The sequence below is a fragment of the Chiloscyllium plagiosum genome, chromosome 17 (genome assembly GCF_004010195.1).
Source record: "Chiloscyllium plagiosum isolate BGI_BamShark_2017 chromosome 17, ASM401019v2, whole genome shotgun sequence".
Classification (NCBI taxonomy): Eukaryota; Metazoa; Chordata; class Chondrichthyes; order Orectolobiformes; family Hemiscylliidae; genus Chiloscyllium; species Chiloscyllium plagiosum.
In genome coordinates, this window is record NC_057726.1 from 42,248,368 (window position 1) to 42,265,612 (window position 17,245).

At 40.7% G+C, this 17,245-nt stretch overlaps 1 protein-coding gene across 5 annotated transcripts in view; it reads left to right on the forward strand.

The window, feature by feature from the left end:
* adcy7 (adenylate cyclase 7) overlaps nucleotides 1-16,142 on the forward strand; it is a 186,401-nt gene extending 170,259 nt beyond the window's left edge. For all 5 annotated transcript variants that reach the window (XM_043706949.1, XM_043706951.1, XM_043706952.1 and 2 more), the window contains 5 exons: nucleotides 3,241-3,387; nucleotides 3,483-3,584; nucleotides 7,513-7,627; nucleotides 14,181-14,305; nucleotides 14,709-16,142. In XM_043706949.1, the coding sequence (XP_043562884.1) occupies nucleotides 3,241-3,387; nucleotides 3,483-3,584; nucleotides 7,513-7,627; nucleotides 14,181-14,305; nucleotides 14,709-14,840 (621 nt within the window). In that variant the 3' untranslated portion in view covers nucleotides 14,841-16,142. The remainder of the gene's footprint in view (nucleotides 1-3,240; nucleotides 3,388-3,482; nucleotides 3,585-7,512; nucleotides 7,628-14,180; nucleotides 14,306-14,708) is intronic.
* Nucleotides 16,143-17,245: the final 1,103 nt, after the last annotated feature.

Below are 17,245 nucleotides of genomic sequence, written 5' to 3' on the forward strand. Positions count from 1 at the left end.
AGCTTTCCAGATATAGGTTTTTGCCCTGAACAAAAAAATTCCTTGATTTTTCTAAAACGAAAGTAAGCTCTTACTTTTCAATGTTTACTCTCTTCAGTTGTAAAACTGTCACAATGTGAACAAATTCCTGTTATCACTCCCAGGGACTGCACACTCTTGCATACTGGTTTAACGGTAATGGCTTCAGAAAGACTTGACTGACTTCAGTAAAACTTCAGAAAGTTAATTATTAAATTCAACTCTTCTGGACAGACCAAATCCCATCTCATCACATAGATTACAACCAATGCATCTAGTATCTCCGCAACAACTTCCTTTAAGATTGTAGGTTGCAGGCAATTAGGTCTATGTGCATGATCAGCTTTTGGATACATTGGTTTTCTCAAAAATGTTTCTCCAGTGATTGTGATTAAACAAGTTCTACCCTCCATTTTGTTTCTTGATTTTTAGCTGTGCATGTAATACTTTGTGTCTTCTACTGTGAAAGCAGGGAGAAACTACATGTTCAAACTCTCCTTGTTTCCCATTACTAATTCACCAGTCTCACCCTCTAAGGGACCCATGCTTATTTTAGAGATTGTGTTCCTTTTATGTACTAGCAGAAGCTTTTACAATTGGTTGTATTTAGTGCTACTTTTATGTCAAACTCCAATTTCTCACTCTTGTCAGAGTATTGAGTACAGGAGTTGGGAGGTCATGTTGTGGCTGTACAGGACATTGGTTAGGCCACTGTTGGAATATTGCATGCAATTCTAGTCTCCTTCCTATCGGAAAGATGATGTGAAACTTGAAAGGATTCAGAAAAGATTTACAAGAATGTTGCCAGGGTTGGAGGATTTGAGCTATAAGGAGAGGCTGAACAGGCTGGGGTGTTTTCCCTGGAGCGTTGGAGGCTGAGGGGTGACCTTATTTTACAAAATTGAGGGGCACAGGTAGGGTAAATAGGCAAAGTCTTTTCCCTGGGGTCGGGGAGTCCAGAACTAGAGGGCATAGGTTTAGGGTCAGAGGGGAAAGATATAAAAGAGACCTATGGGGCAACTTTTTCACACAGAGGGTGGTATGTGTATGGAATGAGTTGCCAGAGGAAGTGATGGAGGCTGGTACAATTGCAACATTAAAGAGGCATCTGGATGGGTATATGAATAGGAAGGTTTGGAGTGATATGGGCCAGGTGCTGGTAGGTGGGACTAGATTGGGTTGGGATATCTGGTCGGCATGGATGGGTCTTTTTCCATTATGTACATTTTTATGACTCTGTGACTCTTTTTTAGCTGCCTTTTGCTTCTTTCCCAACATTCTGGGCCACCGGTTAGCTCCACAGTTTTATAAATATTTTCTTTTCAATGGTATCAAACTTAATCTGCTTAGTTAAGCACAGTTGTTACCAGCTCAATAGTGCCGTCCGTGTTCCTGCCAACCCCATCCTTCAGTATGGAAACATGGTGTCAAGAAGAAACAGTGAAAACGCAGTCACATTCATTGAGTTTACAGAGTAAACAAAAGTAGTTGTGCAGCAGCTAGAGAACTCAAGATATTGAAGAAGTACATTCGAGATTGGAGGAAACTCTCTAGACAGTCTAGGCAGATTAAATGTGCAAACAGAGGGAAGGCTAACATTTAGAAAGTTAAGTTGCAAAATATGTCAATGAAAATTGTTGGAAAGGACGCACAGTTTCTCACAGATCTAATTGAATCTTCACCTTGAAATGAGCAAGGAAATTCGGCACTGCAGATTCCAAAGCCAGGTCTGGGTATTACACCGGGTTTATGTAGTGAAACCATATTGTACTATGCACGATCACCAGCATTTCACAGAATCTTCCATCAGAACTTGATGGCAGGCTTATCGCACTTCAGCAGCTTATAAAGTACAGAAAGAAGAGGGACAGCTTGGCCCATGTTGGGATCATCAATGAGAGTCCTATGAATGTTGATATGCCATCTAGTTAAGTAAACAGTGGTTGCAAACAAGAGAATCCCTGAATAGGGCCAGCAGTTCTGGGAGAGGCAGGTCATGAAACTCCATTGGCAATACAACTTGTTCACATAGGTTATAGAATTAAAGAGTTGTGTTGAGAGTAAAATAATTTATTTCAATTTCTATTTGGATCAAAATATACCACATTTCCATTGAGATAGTGGAGCCTTGGTTAAACTATTCTTCAGTTTTATTTATCTGTCTGGGTTTGCTAACAGAAGCAGGTGGTTTGGTTTGGTGAACAGGCTTAAGGCTGCATGTTACCAGATTGAGAGCTGACAGGAGATTGTGTTCAATTGGGCTTGCATTTCAGACAAAGAAATACTAAACTTCTTCATTCACTACATAGAATATGGATGGGCCCAGTGTGGGTTTGTATTTCCTCATGGAGAAACAGGCAAGCTTGCATGTAGTGGAAGAAGCATACTGTGGACATAACCGTGCCTTTAGCAGAAAGCAGTCAAGAGAGTCAGTTTGTAGAAAGGTAGTTGGGTGATTGCTGACAATCTGAGCAGGGAATGAGGCATTCACAATCACTCGTGTCTGTAAAGAAAAGTTACAGGCTCCCATTGACCAAAAAAGCTAATGGAAGAACCCTCAGTGACTCTTAGCCATGAATGAATAGCTGGAATTCTGTGGAAAATGCCAATGAATTTTGAAGGCTATGACAAACCCATTAAAATCTTGTAACATAAGCCAGTGCTTAAGAGGAAGTAAAAAGGAGAACTGGGTTTAGTTAGTTAGTTAGTTCCCCGTTTATAGCATACAGCTATAGTTTTAAGCATGTGATTCTTGTTTAATTTCAGTTTATATCTAATAACATTTGCTTTTGTTTAAATGTATGTAATCTTGTGTGGTTCTGTTGAGTAATTGCTGCATGTTCAGATTTCTTGTTTAAACATTGATGATCCCTAACAGGATCACAATGCTCCAGACAGATGAAAGGAAATTTATTTTATCTGTATGGTTTTGGTGTTGGCAATGTTGCCAAATAGAGTGTATCACTTGAAATAAAGATTTTCCTAGTGCTTGAATAGATTAGTGCAATGTTTGGATCTACACTTGAAGAATGACACATGAATGAGTTGCCGGAAGGTAACTGAATGCCACACTGCTACAACTCAGCATGAATTCATGAGAAAAGGAGAAGAAAGAGAGGAAACCTGGGGACATCTATTCTAAATTATAGTGTACAGATCTATATGTATTAAACATTCTGTAAACATGTTTAATGTTGATTTGTGGAAACTTTTCTTGTGTAGGATTTGTACCATCAGTCTTATGACTGCGTGTGTATCATGTTTGCATCAATTCCGGATTTCAAAGAATTTTACACAGAATGCGATGTAAACAAGGAGGGACTTGAGTGCCTGAGATTGTTAAATGAAATCATAGCGGACTTTGATGAGGTAAATTATTTTGGCAAGATTGTTATTGTAGCTTACACGTTTTGTGTACGCTATGCAGAAAACATTTTTGTAAATTTGCTGCATTTCTTTTACAGCTTTTGTCAAAGCCAAAGTTTAGTAGTGTTGAAAAGATAAAAACTATTGGGAGCACCTATATGGCTGCTGCAGGTCTTACCATTGGCCAGGAAAATAAGCAGGTAAGCCCACATAGCCCTGACATCATGTGCACAGCCTTTTTCTCTTGAAACCCTACAATAAATGTAAACAATTTGTTTTCATTCTTGAGTTACTTGGTGATTTGGTTTATTTTTAAAACTGTAATTATACTTGGGGGACAAAAGTGCTGTTATATCAAAACTTGAAGAATTTGTTTTTGTTTCAATACTTTAATTTAATGAAATGCTATTCCAGTAATTGAAAAAAAAACTGTGAACAGTTCATCATGGTACAGTTCAGCTTTCACTATCTAATCAATTCGATCCGAGCTTTGGTTAGACTTGTCATTGGAATTAAGACTATGACAGACAATAACAGTAATTTGCCAATATAATTTGGCTCCAGGAAGTTTTATTTTGTGTCCTTGTTTATTTGTGTCCATTTAACACATTTTGTTTACATCACTTCCCCTTCAAAAAATGCAACGTTAATGTGATGATCATTTAACCTATTGTTTTTATGTTAATTTATACTTTAACAAACAAAAATGCCTAGTTTGTTCTGTCAAGCTTTCACAGCACTGCTTCTTTAACAGGTGAAGTGAAGAGAGCACCCAGGCACAGACTTTATAAGCAGAGAGATCAAAAGATCATACATGTGTTGTGAGTGGATTGTTGACAGGCCGAATAATAGGTCTCTGCAGGTGATCAAGAGAGTCAGGCGGTGTGAGTAAAGTGTCAACAGCTGAATAGCAATTGAAGGGATGACTTATAATCCAATTTATTGAGGCATTGAGATAATTACAAAAATGTCAAAATAAAGTGGTGCTGGAGATCAACCAAAAGATTGGAGTAACATACTAGGTTTACATGCTAAGATTTACATGCTGAAGGTCTAACCAAAGTAACAAGTAATGCAAAACTCTACAAACTAATTAAGGTAGATTATAACAAACTATCAAGGTCATGGTGTCAAAACAGGACAGTAAGGAAGATTTATAGAACAGTATTGTGGGGTCACATATAGCGTGACATGAACCCAAGATCATGGTTGAGGCCGTCTTCATGGGTACGGAATGTTTTGTAATTATTTCTCTGCCTCAATTAATCGGTTGTAGGTCATCCCTCCACTTGTTATTCAGCTGTTGACACTTTACTCACACTACCTAACACTCTTGATCTCCAGCAGAAACCTATTATTTGACTTGTCGACATTCCACTCACACCATTTGTATGATCTTTGGATCTCTCTGATTATAAAGTCTGTGCCTAGTGCTCTCTTCACTTCACCTGACAAAGGTGCAGCGCTCTGAAAGCTTGTGATTTCAAATAAATCTGGTGTCATGCGACTTTTGACCTTCCCAACCCCAGTCCAATACAGCACCTCCACATCATAGTTCTCATAAAATCGTACTTCACGTGCAGATTGTGCTTAAGCACCTTCTGTAGTTTTCAAACAATGTATGCTATGTGTTTTTTTTAAACTGAGATGATCTCCGTATGAGCACTATGGGTCACATTTTTGCAGAGTATGGGAAACTGTGTGGACCTTTCAAAATGGGAGAACGTGACATGCCCAGCTATGATTTATGAATTACCTGATCCAGTTACATTCAGTGCAGAGATGAAAAGATCCAATTTTCATTCAGTCTCAACCTGCAAGATCTATTCCACTCCTTTAATTGGTGGAGTAAAACGTCCTCCAGAAGGATGGATAGTATATGTAGAGCTGAAAAACTATTGAATTATTTAAATCCCCTCCCCCTTAACTTTTGAAAAGGAAAGTCTGTTGCTTTTGACTGTAAGCATGTAAAAATAATCTGTTCTAAATGTTAACAGGCTAAAAATTAATACCTGGTTTGGTGTAAGGAAAGTCAGCGGTGACCTGGTAGACCAGAAAGAATTATGCTCTTTGTTTTTAACTTGCTGTAAGTGAGCTGAGGTTATGAGGAGTCAGACATCTGCCCCTCACTGGGGAGGAAGTTGCCCTCTCTGGAGCTGATAGGCTGGCAGTTTAGGAAACCTGGTCAGCATTGATGAGTTGGGCTGAGCGGCCTGTTTCTGTGCCGTATACCTCTATGACTCTAACTTACTCACTATTTTTGGTTGGTATGTGGGAGATAGAAGATGAGTGCGGATTCATTGGGCCTTTTTAAAATTTATTGGATGGGGCACCCCTGGCCAGGCCAACATTTATTACCCATCCCTAATTGTCCAGAGAGGTTAGATAAGTGTAGGCCAGACCAGATAAGGATGGCAGAGGTCATTAGTGAACCAGATGAGTTTTTCCAAAAGTGGGTTCATGGTCGCCATCTGACTCTTAATTACAGATTTTTATTCAATTCAAATTTCACCATCAAATTTGAACCCAGGTTCCCAGAATGTTACCTTGATCACAGTCCAGCGATGGTACACTCATCTGCCACTTCCCTGTCGTTAATTTGTCATTGGAGCTATAAAGGTCCATTGGTGGTGATTGGAGTAGCATAGCAGTAAAGGACAGGCAAAAGTGAGGACTGCAGATGTTGGAAATCAGAGTCTAGATTAGAGTGGTGCTGGAAAAACACAGATGCCCTCCAACGCATCTCATCCACGTACCGCACCTCCGCCTTCGAACCCCACCCCACAAACCGCAACAAGGACAGAACCCCCGGTCCTCACCTTCCACCCTACCAACCTTCGCATAAACCGCATCATCCACCAACATTTCCGCCACCTCCAAACGGACACCACCACCAGGGATATATTTCCCTCCCCAACCCTTTCCTCAAAGACCGTTCCCTCCATGACTACCTGGCCAGGTCCACACCCCTCAACAACCACCCTCCCGTCCTGGCACCTTCCCCTGCCACCGTAGGAATTGCAAAACTTGTACCCATACCTCCATCCAAGGCCCCAAAGGAGCCTTCCACATCCAAAGTTTCATCTACACATCACCAGTGTCATTTATTGTACCCGGTGCTCCCGATGCCCTCCTTTACATTGGGGAGACTGGATGCCTTCTCGCAGAACGCTTTAGGGAACATCTCCGGGACACCCGCACCAATCGACTCCACCACCCTGTGGCTGAACATTTCAACTCCCCCTCCCACTCTGCTGAGGACATGGAGGTCCTGGGCCTCCTCCACCGCTGTTCCCTCACCACCCAACGCCTGGAGGAAGAACACCTCATCTTCTGCCTTGGAACATTACAACCCCAGGGTATCAATGTGGACTTCACCAGATTCCTCATTTGCCTCATTCCTGATGAAGGGCTTTTGCCCGAAATGTCGATTTTCCTGCTCGTCAGATGCTGCCTGACCTGCTGTGCTTTTCCAGCACCACTCTAATCTAGGAGTAAGGAACAATATAACGAGCCAAAATAACAACATAACTGGGCCTCTAATCAGCCCATCTTGGCAGTTGGAAGATTCTGTAGCCATCTGTGTCAGGCGTGACAGGCCTGACTCTATCCCACCGCCACCCCCCACTCCCCAGAATGAAATCTGCACCATTCAGCTCATCTGCTTCTGTGATTAAAATACTGACTCATTAAGTTACTCAAAATTACTTCAGTGCTAATTGTTCAGAAAAAAGGAAAGGATTGTTGGGAATTTAAACAAAATCTAAAAATGTTGTTGGTTCATCAGCACTTGATGCACATTCCCAGCATTTTTTGCTTTTATTTCCATTAGTCGTTTTCTGTCTCAATTCAGAATAAGTTGACTTACTTGATTCAATGAATCCTAATTGTAGAAACTAAGATGAGCAGACCCTGTTGATTCCATAAGAAATATTTTATCTAAACATTTTATATTTGTATGCAATGCTGGGAACATGTACTAGGTCGTAGTATGATAATTTGTAATGTGACCTTTATTACAGGTATTTCTTATCTCTGAGCTGTGATGTTCTGTGGTTAAATTTTAACATCATTTTTACATATAGTGCACTTGATTTAAATATTGCATTTGTTTTATTGCTGTGTCAGGATAGTGAAAAGCCTTGTACTCACATTGGCATCATGGTGGAGTTTGCCACTGCATTAATGAGTAAACTGGACGGCATCAACAGACATTCTTTCAATAATTTTAAACTGCGGGTTGGTAAGTTAGTTTCTATAATTCTGGCAGAATTACAAACTCTTACTTAGCTGCACTTACTAAATACGTTTAGTTCCAGAAAGACTTGCAAATCACTGCCTTTAGAGGCAGTTTAAACAAAAGCTGATGTTTTTATGTAAATAAAATACATATTCATTGTTTTCCAAAACTAAAATAATTTTACCAATAACAGTATAATTCAACTGTTCATTCCCCATTGTGGAAATTTGAAAGTCTTAGGAGAGCTATATGATTATCATAGAATTCTTACAATGTGGAAGCAGGCCAGTTGACCCATCGAGTTCACACTAACCCTCTGGACAGCATCCCACCCAGACCCAAGCCCCTACCCTATCTCCTAACACTATATTTCCCATGGCTAATCCACCTGGCCTGCACATCTTTGGACTGTGGGAGGAAACCCATGCAGGGGAGAATGCACAAATTCCATATAGTTGCCTGAGGCTGGAATTGAATCTGGGTTCCCTGGTGCTGTGAGGCAGCAGTGCTAACCACTGAGCCACCATGCCGCCCTGTTATATTCCATTGTCCATAATAATTACCCATATCGGAGGGCATCTAGAAAAAAATTAACAAACCGCGAAATTCACAGCTGATCTTGGCGAAACGTGTGCAGGAGAGCTTACAGCACAGGAACAGATAAGTGCATAGCTTTTAACGTGTAACCTTGCTGTAAGTCTACAGTAGTGAGTAGAGTGGGTTCTATCTTGATTATATGTTTTATTGAGATCTGTGTCTTGATTAAATTTTATAAATATAAACCGTAAGTATAAGTTGGCCTGGAGCACTTTTTTTTTAAAGAGCAAAAAGGCGGTGCTATTTTCTGTAGATTCTGAAGGAGCAAAGATGGCCTTTAGTAGAGTGATGTGTTCTTCCTATCGGATGTGGGAGTTTAGGAAGCATTTTCATGTTACTAATTATTATACCTACAGGAAGTGTCTCTGGTTACGAATCCTATCAGATCGCTTGGACCGTCAGTTAGAGGAATTGAGGAATTTACAGGAGCTCAGGGGTATGATGGATGGTAGTTATCCGAAGGAAGAAAAGCCGCAGATACAGACAAGCAGATGGGTAATTCTAGGAAAGGTAGGACAGGATGGCAAGTAGGGTAGAAGTCTCCTGTGGCTATCCCCATCTCAAACAAGTATGCTGTTTTGGAAAATGGAGGGGCTGAAAGACTCTCGGGGGATGTAGCACAAACAGCCAAGTTTCTGGTATCAGGACTGGCTTTAATGCAATAAAGGGTACGTCCGATTCCAAGCGATTGATTGTGTTAGGGAACTCTCTCGTCAGATGCAGTCTAGTGAGAGAGAATCAGAATGGTGTGTTACCTCCCTGGTGTCAGAATCAAGGATATCTTAGAGAGGGTGCAGAATGCTCTCAAAGGGGAGAGGGACCAGCAGGAGGTCATTGTACACGTTGGAACTAGGAAGGGAAAAGGGATGAGATTCTGAAGGGAGAATATAGGAAGTTAGGCAGGAATTTAAAAAGGTCTTAGAGGGAGTAATATCTGGATTACTCCTGGTGCTATGAGCTAGTGGGGGTAGGAATAGGAGGATAGAGCAGATGAATGCATGGCTGAAGAACTCGTGTATGGGAGAAGGATTCACATTTTTGGATCATTGGAATCTCTTCAGGGTAGAAGTGACCTGTACAAGAAGGATGGATTGCACCTGAATTGGAAGGGGACTAATATACTGGCAGGGAGATTTGCTGGAGTAGCTCGGAATGATTTAAACTATTAAGGTAGTGGGTGGGACCCAGGGAGATAGTGAGGAAAGAGATCAGTCGGAGACTGGTACGGTTGGGAAAAGGAGTGAGTTAAACAGTCAGGGCAGGAACAAAGCAGAGAACAAGGTAGGATTGATAAATTAAACTGCATTTACTTCAATGCAAGAGGCCTAACAGGGAAGGCAGAACTCGGAATGGTTAGGAACATGGGGCTGGGATATCAAAGCAATTACAGAAACATGGCTCAGGGATGGGCAGGACTGGCAGCTTAAAGTTCCAGGATACAAATGCCACAGGAAGGATAAAAAGGGAGGAAAGAGAGGAGGGGGAGTGGCGTTTTTGCTAAAGAATAGCATTACTACTGTACATTGGAAAAATATTCCTATGAATACATACAGGGAAGTTATTTGGGTAGAGCTGAGAAATAAGAAAGGGATGACCACCTTATTGGGATTGTATGAATAGTCAGTGGGAAATTGAGAAACAAATTTGTAAGGAGATTTTAGTTATCTGTAAGAATAATAGGGTGGTTATGGTAAGGGATTTTAACTTTCCAAACATAGACTGGGACTGCCATAGTATTAAGGAGAGGAAATGGAGAGGAATTTGTTAAGTGTGTGCAAGAAAGTTTTCTGATTCAGTATGTGGATGTACCTACTACAGAAGGTGCAAAACCTGACCTACTCTTAGGAAATAAGGCAGGGCAGGTGACTGAGGTGTCAGTGGGGGAGCACTTTGGGGCCAGCAACCATAATTCTATTAGTTTTAAAATAGTGATGGAAAACGATAGACCAGATCTAAAAGTTGAAGTTCTAAATTGGAGGAAGGCTAATTTTGATAGCATTAGGCAAGGACTCCCAAAAACTGATTGGGGGCAGATATTCACAGGTAAAGGGACAGGAGGAAAATGGGAAGCCTTCAAAAATGAGATAGAGTCCAGCAACAGATACTCCTGTTAGGGTGAAAGGAAAGGCTGATATGTGTAGGGAAAGCTGGATGACTAGAGAAATTGAGGTTTTGTTTAAGAAAAACAAGGAAGCATATGTCGGGTATAGACAGGAGAAAGCGAGTGAATCGTTAGAGTATGAAGCCAGTAGGAATATACTTACCGGGGAAATCAGGAGGGCAGAAAGGGGACATGAGGTAGGGCTTTGGCAAATAGATTTAAGGACAATCCAAGGGGACTCTCAAAGATGGCAGTGATTCAGTAGAACTGGTGGGATGGCTCTGCCTAACAGCCAAGGCATATTGGTGTTTTCTTAACCATCCCTGGCCAACGTATATGGAGGAGTTATTAATTTAAAAACTTGAAAACATATTCATTGACAATTTGGAGTGGGAAAGATACCAAAAGGAAAAGGAGCAAGCAAACAGCAGCAAGGAGAACACTTGTCTGCAGCACCGGGCACACCAGAGATTGCCACAGCAGCCTCCCCTGAACCACCAGGGGACCTGACGGACTCTCAGGAATTGGTGGTGGAGATGGCGAGACTTACCACAAAAGTTGAGGCTGCGATCAAGGAGATCCATGCCCTGGTCCAACCTCATCGCGTCCATGCTGCAGCAACATGACAGGAGCTTCAGGGCCTTGGGGAGCAGATGAAGAGGTGGATAGTTGCACCTTGGAAGTGGCGATTGAATCTTTGTCCGGATGGATCCAGGTACTGGAGCAGGAAGTGCGGGCATTGTGAGATCAGGTCGATGACCTCGAAAATCGAGGTTGGAGGACGAATCTTCAGATTGGCGGGTGCCCGGAGGGTGAAATAAAGTGGGCAGCCAGTCAGCTTCTTTGAAAACTGACTGCCACAGTTCCTGGGCCTTCAAATCAAGTCCAGCAGGCTGCAGATTGAAAGGAAGGGCTCATGCCCGAAACGTCGATTCTCCTGCTCCTTGGATGCTCCCTGACCTGCTGCGTTTTTCCAGCAACACATTTTCAGCTCTGATCTCCAGCATCTGCAGTCCTCACTTTCTCCTTGCAGATTGAAAGGACCTATCGGGTCGCAGTGCACAGGTCTGGGCCGGTGTAGCACCCTTGCCTGGTCCCAGTGCACTTCCTCACATACAGGGACAAGCAAAGAGTGCGAGAAGCTTCCAGATTACTGGGGAAAGATCCACAGACACTGTTGCACAAGGGGAAAAATCATGTTTTTCCAGGATTTTTCAGCTGCTTTAATTCGTAAGAGGAAGTCCTTCGATGAAGTTAAAAAGAGGCAGAGGAACCTGGGCATCCAAGGATGGGGTGGGGATGGATGGACTTGGAGGACGGGTGGGGGGATGGGGTTGGAGAGCGGGCCGAGGTACGGGGGAGGCGAGCAAGGAGATGGGGTGTTGTGTGGAAGGGTAAGGACAGGCGGGTGCTCGCATGCGGTGTGCTGCTGCCTAGTTTCCTGAACGGGAAGCAGACTTCACAGAAAACTGCGAGCCCCAGACGAAATCAATTAACTGAATAATCAATTATCCGAACGTAGTGCCCGCCCATCTCGTTTGGATATTTTTCACAAACATGGTGCACCGCACAACAGGCCTATTCTATAAGACATGGCAGCCCTTTTTGGGTTATTTGGACATAGATCTGTCTGCTGTCTTAACTAGGGCATTCGTTTAACCAGAATGGTTAGGTTTGCTGAGCCCTGGGTTCTGGAGGGAGGAGTCCTGATGTTAATACAGGTGTGTGTGTTTTGTGTTCTTGTGTTTTCCTTTGTTGTTTTATTTATCACTTATTTATTGGTGTTGTTTTGCACAGTGTTTGGTTTTGTTTTGTATTATAGGGTAAGTTAAACAGTAGTTGTATTGTAATTTGCATTTGTTAAAATTATACTGGTATTTGTTATATTTTCAAAAACTTTATATTTTTGTAAATTCAAGAAGTTATTTTGCTAATAAATATGTTTACAATAAAAAAGGAGAATCCAAAGGGATTTTATGAAAATGTTAAAGACAAAAGGGTAACTAGGGAAAGAATAGGGCCCCTCAAAGATCAGCAAGGTGGCCTATGTGTGGAGCCACAGGAGATGGGGAACATACTAAAAGAGTATTTTGCATCAACGTTTACGATGGAGAATGACATGGAAGATATAGAATGTGGGGAAATAGATGGTGACATCTTGAAAAATGTCCATGTTACAGAAGAGGAGTGCTGGATGTCTTAAAATGCATAAAGGTGGATAAACCCGCAGGACCTGATCAAGTGTAACCCAGAATTCTGTAGGAAGCTAGAGAAGTGATTATTGGGCCTTTAACTGAGATATTTGTATCATCGATAGTCACAAGTGAGGTGCCAGAAGACTGGAGGTTGGCTAATGTGGTGCCACTATTTAAGAAAGGTGGTAAGGAAAATCCAGGGAACTATAGACCGGTGAGCTTGACACCAGTGGTGGACAAGTTGTTGAAGGGAATCCTGAGGCACAGGGTGTACATGTATTTGAAAAGACAAGGGCTTCGAGATAGTCAGCATGGCTTTGTGCATGGGAAATCATGTCTTATGAACTTGATTGAGTTTTTTGAAGAAGTAATAAAGATGATTGATTGAGGGCAGAGCAGTAGATGTAATCTATATCGACTTCATGAAGGTGTTTGACAAGGTTCCCAATGGGAGGCTGGTTAGCAAGGTTAGATCTCATTGAATACAGTGAGAACTAGCCATTTGGACACAGAACTAGCTCAAAGATAGAAGACAGAGTGATGGTGAAGGATCGTTTATCAGACTGGAGGTCTGTGACCAGTGGAGTGCCACCAGGATCGGTGCTGGGTCCACTACTATTCATCATTTATATAAACAATTTGGATGGGAGTGTAATAGGTATAGTTAGTAAGTTTGCAGATGACATCAAAAGTGGAGGTGTAGTGGACAGCAGAGAAGGTTACATTGGAGTACAATGGGATCTTGATCAGATGGGCCAAAGGGCTGAGAAGTGGCAAATGGAGTTTAATTCAGATAAATGCGAGGTGCTGCATTTTGGGAAAGCAAATCTACGCAGCACTTATACACTTAATGCTAAGGTCCTCAGGAGCGTTGCTGAACAGAGACCTTATCATGCAGGTTCATAGTTCCTTAAAAGTAGAGTCGCAGGTAGATAGGATAGTGAAGAAGGTGTTTGGTATGCTTTCCTTTATTGGTCAGAGCATTGGGGGTATAGGAGTTTGGGAGGTCGTGCTGTGGCTATGCAGGATATTGGTTAGGCCACTTTTGGAATAGTGTGTGCAATTCTGGTCGTTGGAAGGATGTGAAACTTGAAAGGATTCAGAAAAAATTTACAAGGATGTTACTCGGATTGGAGGATTTGAGCTCTAGGAAGAGGCTGAATAGGCTGGGACTGTTTTCCCTGGAGTGTTGGAGGCTGAGGGGTGACTTTATAGAAGTTTATAAAATCATGAAGGGCATGGATAGGATAAATAGACAATGCCGTTTACCTGGAGCGGAGGGGGGGTGGGGAGTCCGGAACTAGTGGACATGGTTTTAGGGTGAGCGGGGAAAGATATAAAAGGGACCGAAGTGGCAACTTTTTCACACAAAGGGCGGTGCGTGTATGGAATGAACTACCAGAGGAAGTGGTGGAGGCTGGTACAATTAAAGCATTTAAAAGGCATCTGGATGGGTATATGGATAGGAAGGGTTTAGAGGGATGTGGGGCAAGTGCTGGCAAATGGGACGAGATTGGGCTGGGATATCTGGTCAGCATAGACGGGCCTGTTTCTGTGCTGTACATCTCTGACACTAACTAAAAATAATCTTCTTACAGATTCCAATATAAAAGCAAATTGAATGACTTTGTTGTTCACTTAGTGTCCATTTTGTTCTCTGCAGGCATCAACCACGGACCCGTGATTGCTGGTGTCATTGGAGCCCAGAAGCCCCAGTATGACATATGGGGAAATGCTGTTAATGTTGCTAGCAGAATGGAAAGCACTGGTGAACTCGGCAAAATCCAGGTAAAAGTGACCTGGTTTCCTTTTGAGATCTTTTAAAGAGCATTGTGTATAAAACCTAAACACTGTTTGATTGTCAATAAAATGACTTAACTTCTCCCAATACCCATGAAGTCTTTCATTATATTCCAAACATCAAGAAGTAAAATTTACATTAGTGATTGAGCTAGAATTTGACGTTTGTTCAGCTCATTGTGAAATATATAAAATCCATTTTTAAAAAAAGTCTTGATTTAATAACTTGAGATTGCAATTTATTTTGGAAATTTTAGGCAGTATTTTATGCAGCGGTCCCACTGACAGTCAACTCAGGCAAGCCCACCTCTGCCATTCCTAGAAGTATAAAATCTTCATTATATTCAATAATCTGATTGATTAATAAATTTCATGTAATTTATGATTTTAGGTGACAGAAGAAACCTGCAATGTTTTGCGACGACTGGGGTATTCTTGTGAATCTCGAGGAATTATCAGTGTGAAAGGCAAAGGTGACCTACAGACTTACTTTTTGTGCACTGATGCCACAAAGTCGCACTAAATCCAAAACAAACAATTTATGCAGTTACAACAGCAGCCACATCAAGAATATTTCCAGTATAGTTACAAGATTGCTTGCCAATACATGTCTGGCGTAATACAAAATAAAGTAGCAGTAAGAGGTTATAATTTGCAACTATGAAACTGGGATTATGATAGTGGGATTTTATTTAAAATAAGTTCTTTATGTCTGTACAGTTGTGAATTGTGTGCTGTTACTATTTGGGGAAAAGAAACATTTCCATGTACCTGGTATCATAACTTATAGTACAAGGAGTAAACAATGAAATTATATACTGTACCATTCAAATTTTGTATGCTGTAGCAATAGTTCTTTTTAATGTATATGTTTTGAGCTTGAATATAATTTCACTATTGTGCTCAGAAATAGATAGTCTGTAAAATCATAAGTGTCACTAGTAATGAGAAAACATTTGTATACTACTTGGATTTTGAACTGAACAAATGCGTTGTCAACAGGATTGTACCTGACTGATTAGCACAATTGTTATTTCATAAAAATCTACTCATTTGTGGTCACCAAGCAGTTTTAAGAATTTTTACTGGTGTAAACTGTGCTGTCACAATTAGTGGATTCTGCAGTTCTTATTAGTACAAAATTCAAAGCTCTGCTTAATTCCTCAAAACTTGTTTACCAATGACTATGGTGCCAGCCATAGCACTAAAAGTCACCAGAGATTTGGTTAACCTATATTGTTATAAATCAAATTTTCATTACCATGCTGCGCCATAAATTGACGTCATGTTTTAATGGAAAATGTAATCCAATGTTCACAAATAACGAGCTATTCTAGTAACTCTCCACTGACTCTTGACGTCAGTGCAAAGTTACTCTCACTCAATTACTGTGTAATTTCTTAACCAATATCGGTGTTTCATGACTGAAACAATATTCTTGATTTTAATAATGTGATCTTTTTCTGCAGTTAATGCCCTTTTTTAAATGTAATCATTCAACTTAGAGTGGAGTCATAGGTTTAAAAAAAAAACTGCATGATTCCAAATTACTGTACAATCCTGCTGTTTTAAGTTTACTGGTGCAATGTACTAGCATTCAACAAGTCTGGTACAATCTACTTTTGTGGCTGAGATATGGATTTTTAAAAAATTGTTGAGGAAGAACTTTAAACTGATAAGCACTTATTTTGTAAATTGTAGAATTTTGCATAGTTTCTTAAGATGGTGTTAAAATACAGGATAATAAATCACAATTTTGTGTGAACAGAAATCTCAACTGAGCTGATGTATTTAATGAGTTGAGAATTAAAGAGAAATAGCAAAATATGCACTGTTTTCTTTAGGGGTAGAGAACAATACTTTATAGATTGGTTAATACTTTTCTACAATTGGTATAAAAAAGGGAAACCTTCATTAAGTTATGCCATAATATAGGTTGCTTATAGCTGATGGAATGCACATTTCTGAATGCGATTGAAGTAATGCAACAAAAAGGTTTTTGTTTCTTGAAAATTGAACCAAATAGGGTATAATAAATTATTTCAGAGTGCAAATTCTCTGTTATTTGTGTCTTGCAGAAATTTAATTTTTTTTTCCCTCCTGATTGACTTCTGAATTCTGTGTAAAGAATAGAACATTGAATGACATGGTGGTGACTTGAACATATTAAAAAAGATTTGACTGCAAACTACAAAGAAAAATTGTATGGCAGACAGCTAAGGAGATGGATTTTAAGGACTGTCTTAGAGGAAGAAGTGGAGGGGTTTAGGGAAAGATGGCCAGTACTTTGGATTTACAAGGTTGTCACCTACTCTGCTAGTAACACTAGGATACGTGAAGATGTTTTAATTCATTAGGATATGGATGTCACTGGTTAAGCTAACATTTATCATCCAGCTGCTCTTAAAGTGGTGATGAGCCACTTTCTTGAATTGCTGCAGTCCATCTCCTGGAGGTGCATGCAAAGAGCTGTTGATCTTGTGACTCCCAAATCCCTCTGTAGTCTCTCTTCATGTAAATGAAATACAGTACAATCTCGATTATCCGAACAAGATCTTCAGGTCCCATTAAAAACGGCATTAGGCAACTCAGCATTCAGTTATCAGTTAAACTGCACTAGGGCGTGCATTGCCAGATAACTGAGAAATGTTCGAAAACAGGTGATTTGAGTGCCAGTTAATGATCAGATCGATTATCCAAACAAAATATTCCCCACCAGTCTCATTTAGATAATCGAGGTTCTACTGTACTGCTTTTCTATAATGGACAAGTTCACATTTTCCCATATTATATAACTTCTTCATTCACCAAATTTCTATCCACTTGTTTAACCCATTTTATCCTTGTGGACCAATAGTTTCTTGATTTTGGCTATTCTCTCTGCAAATGCTCATTGGTAACCATGTGCAACATAGCAGATTATAAGTA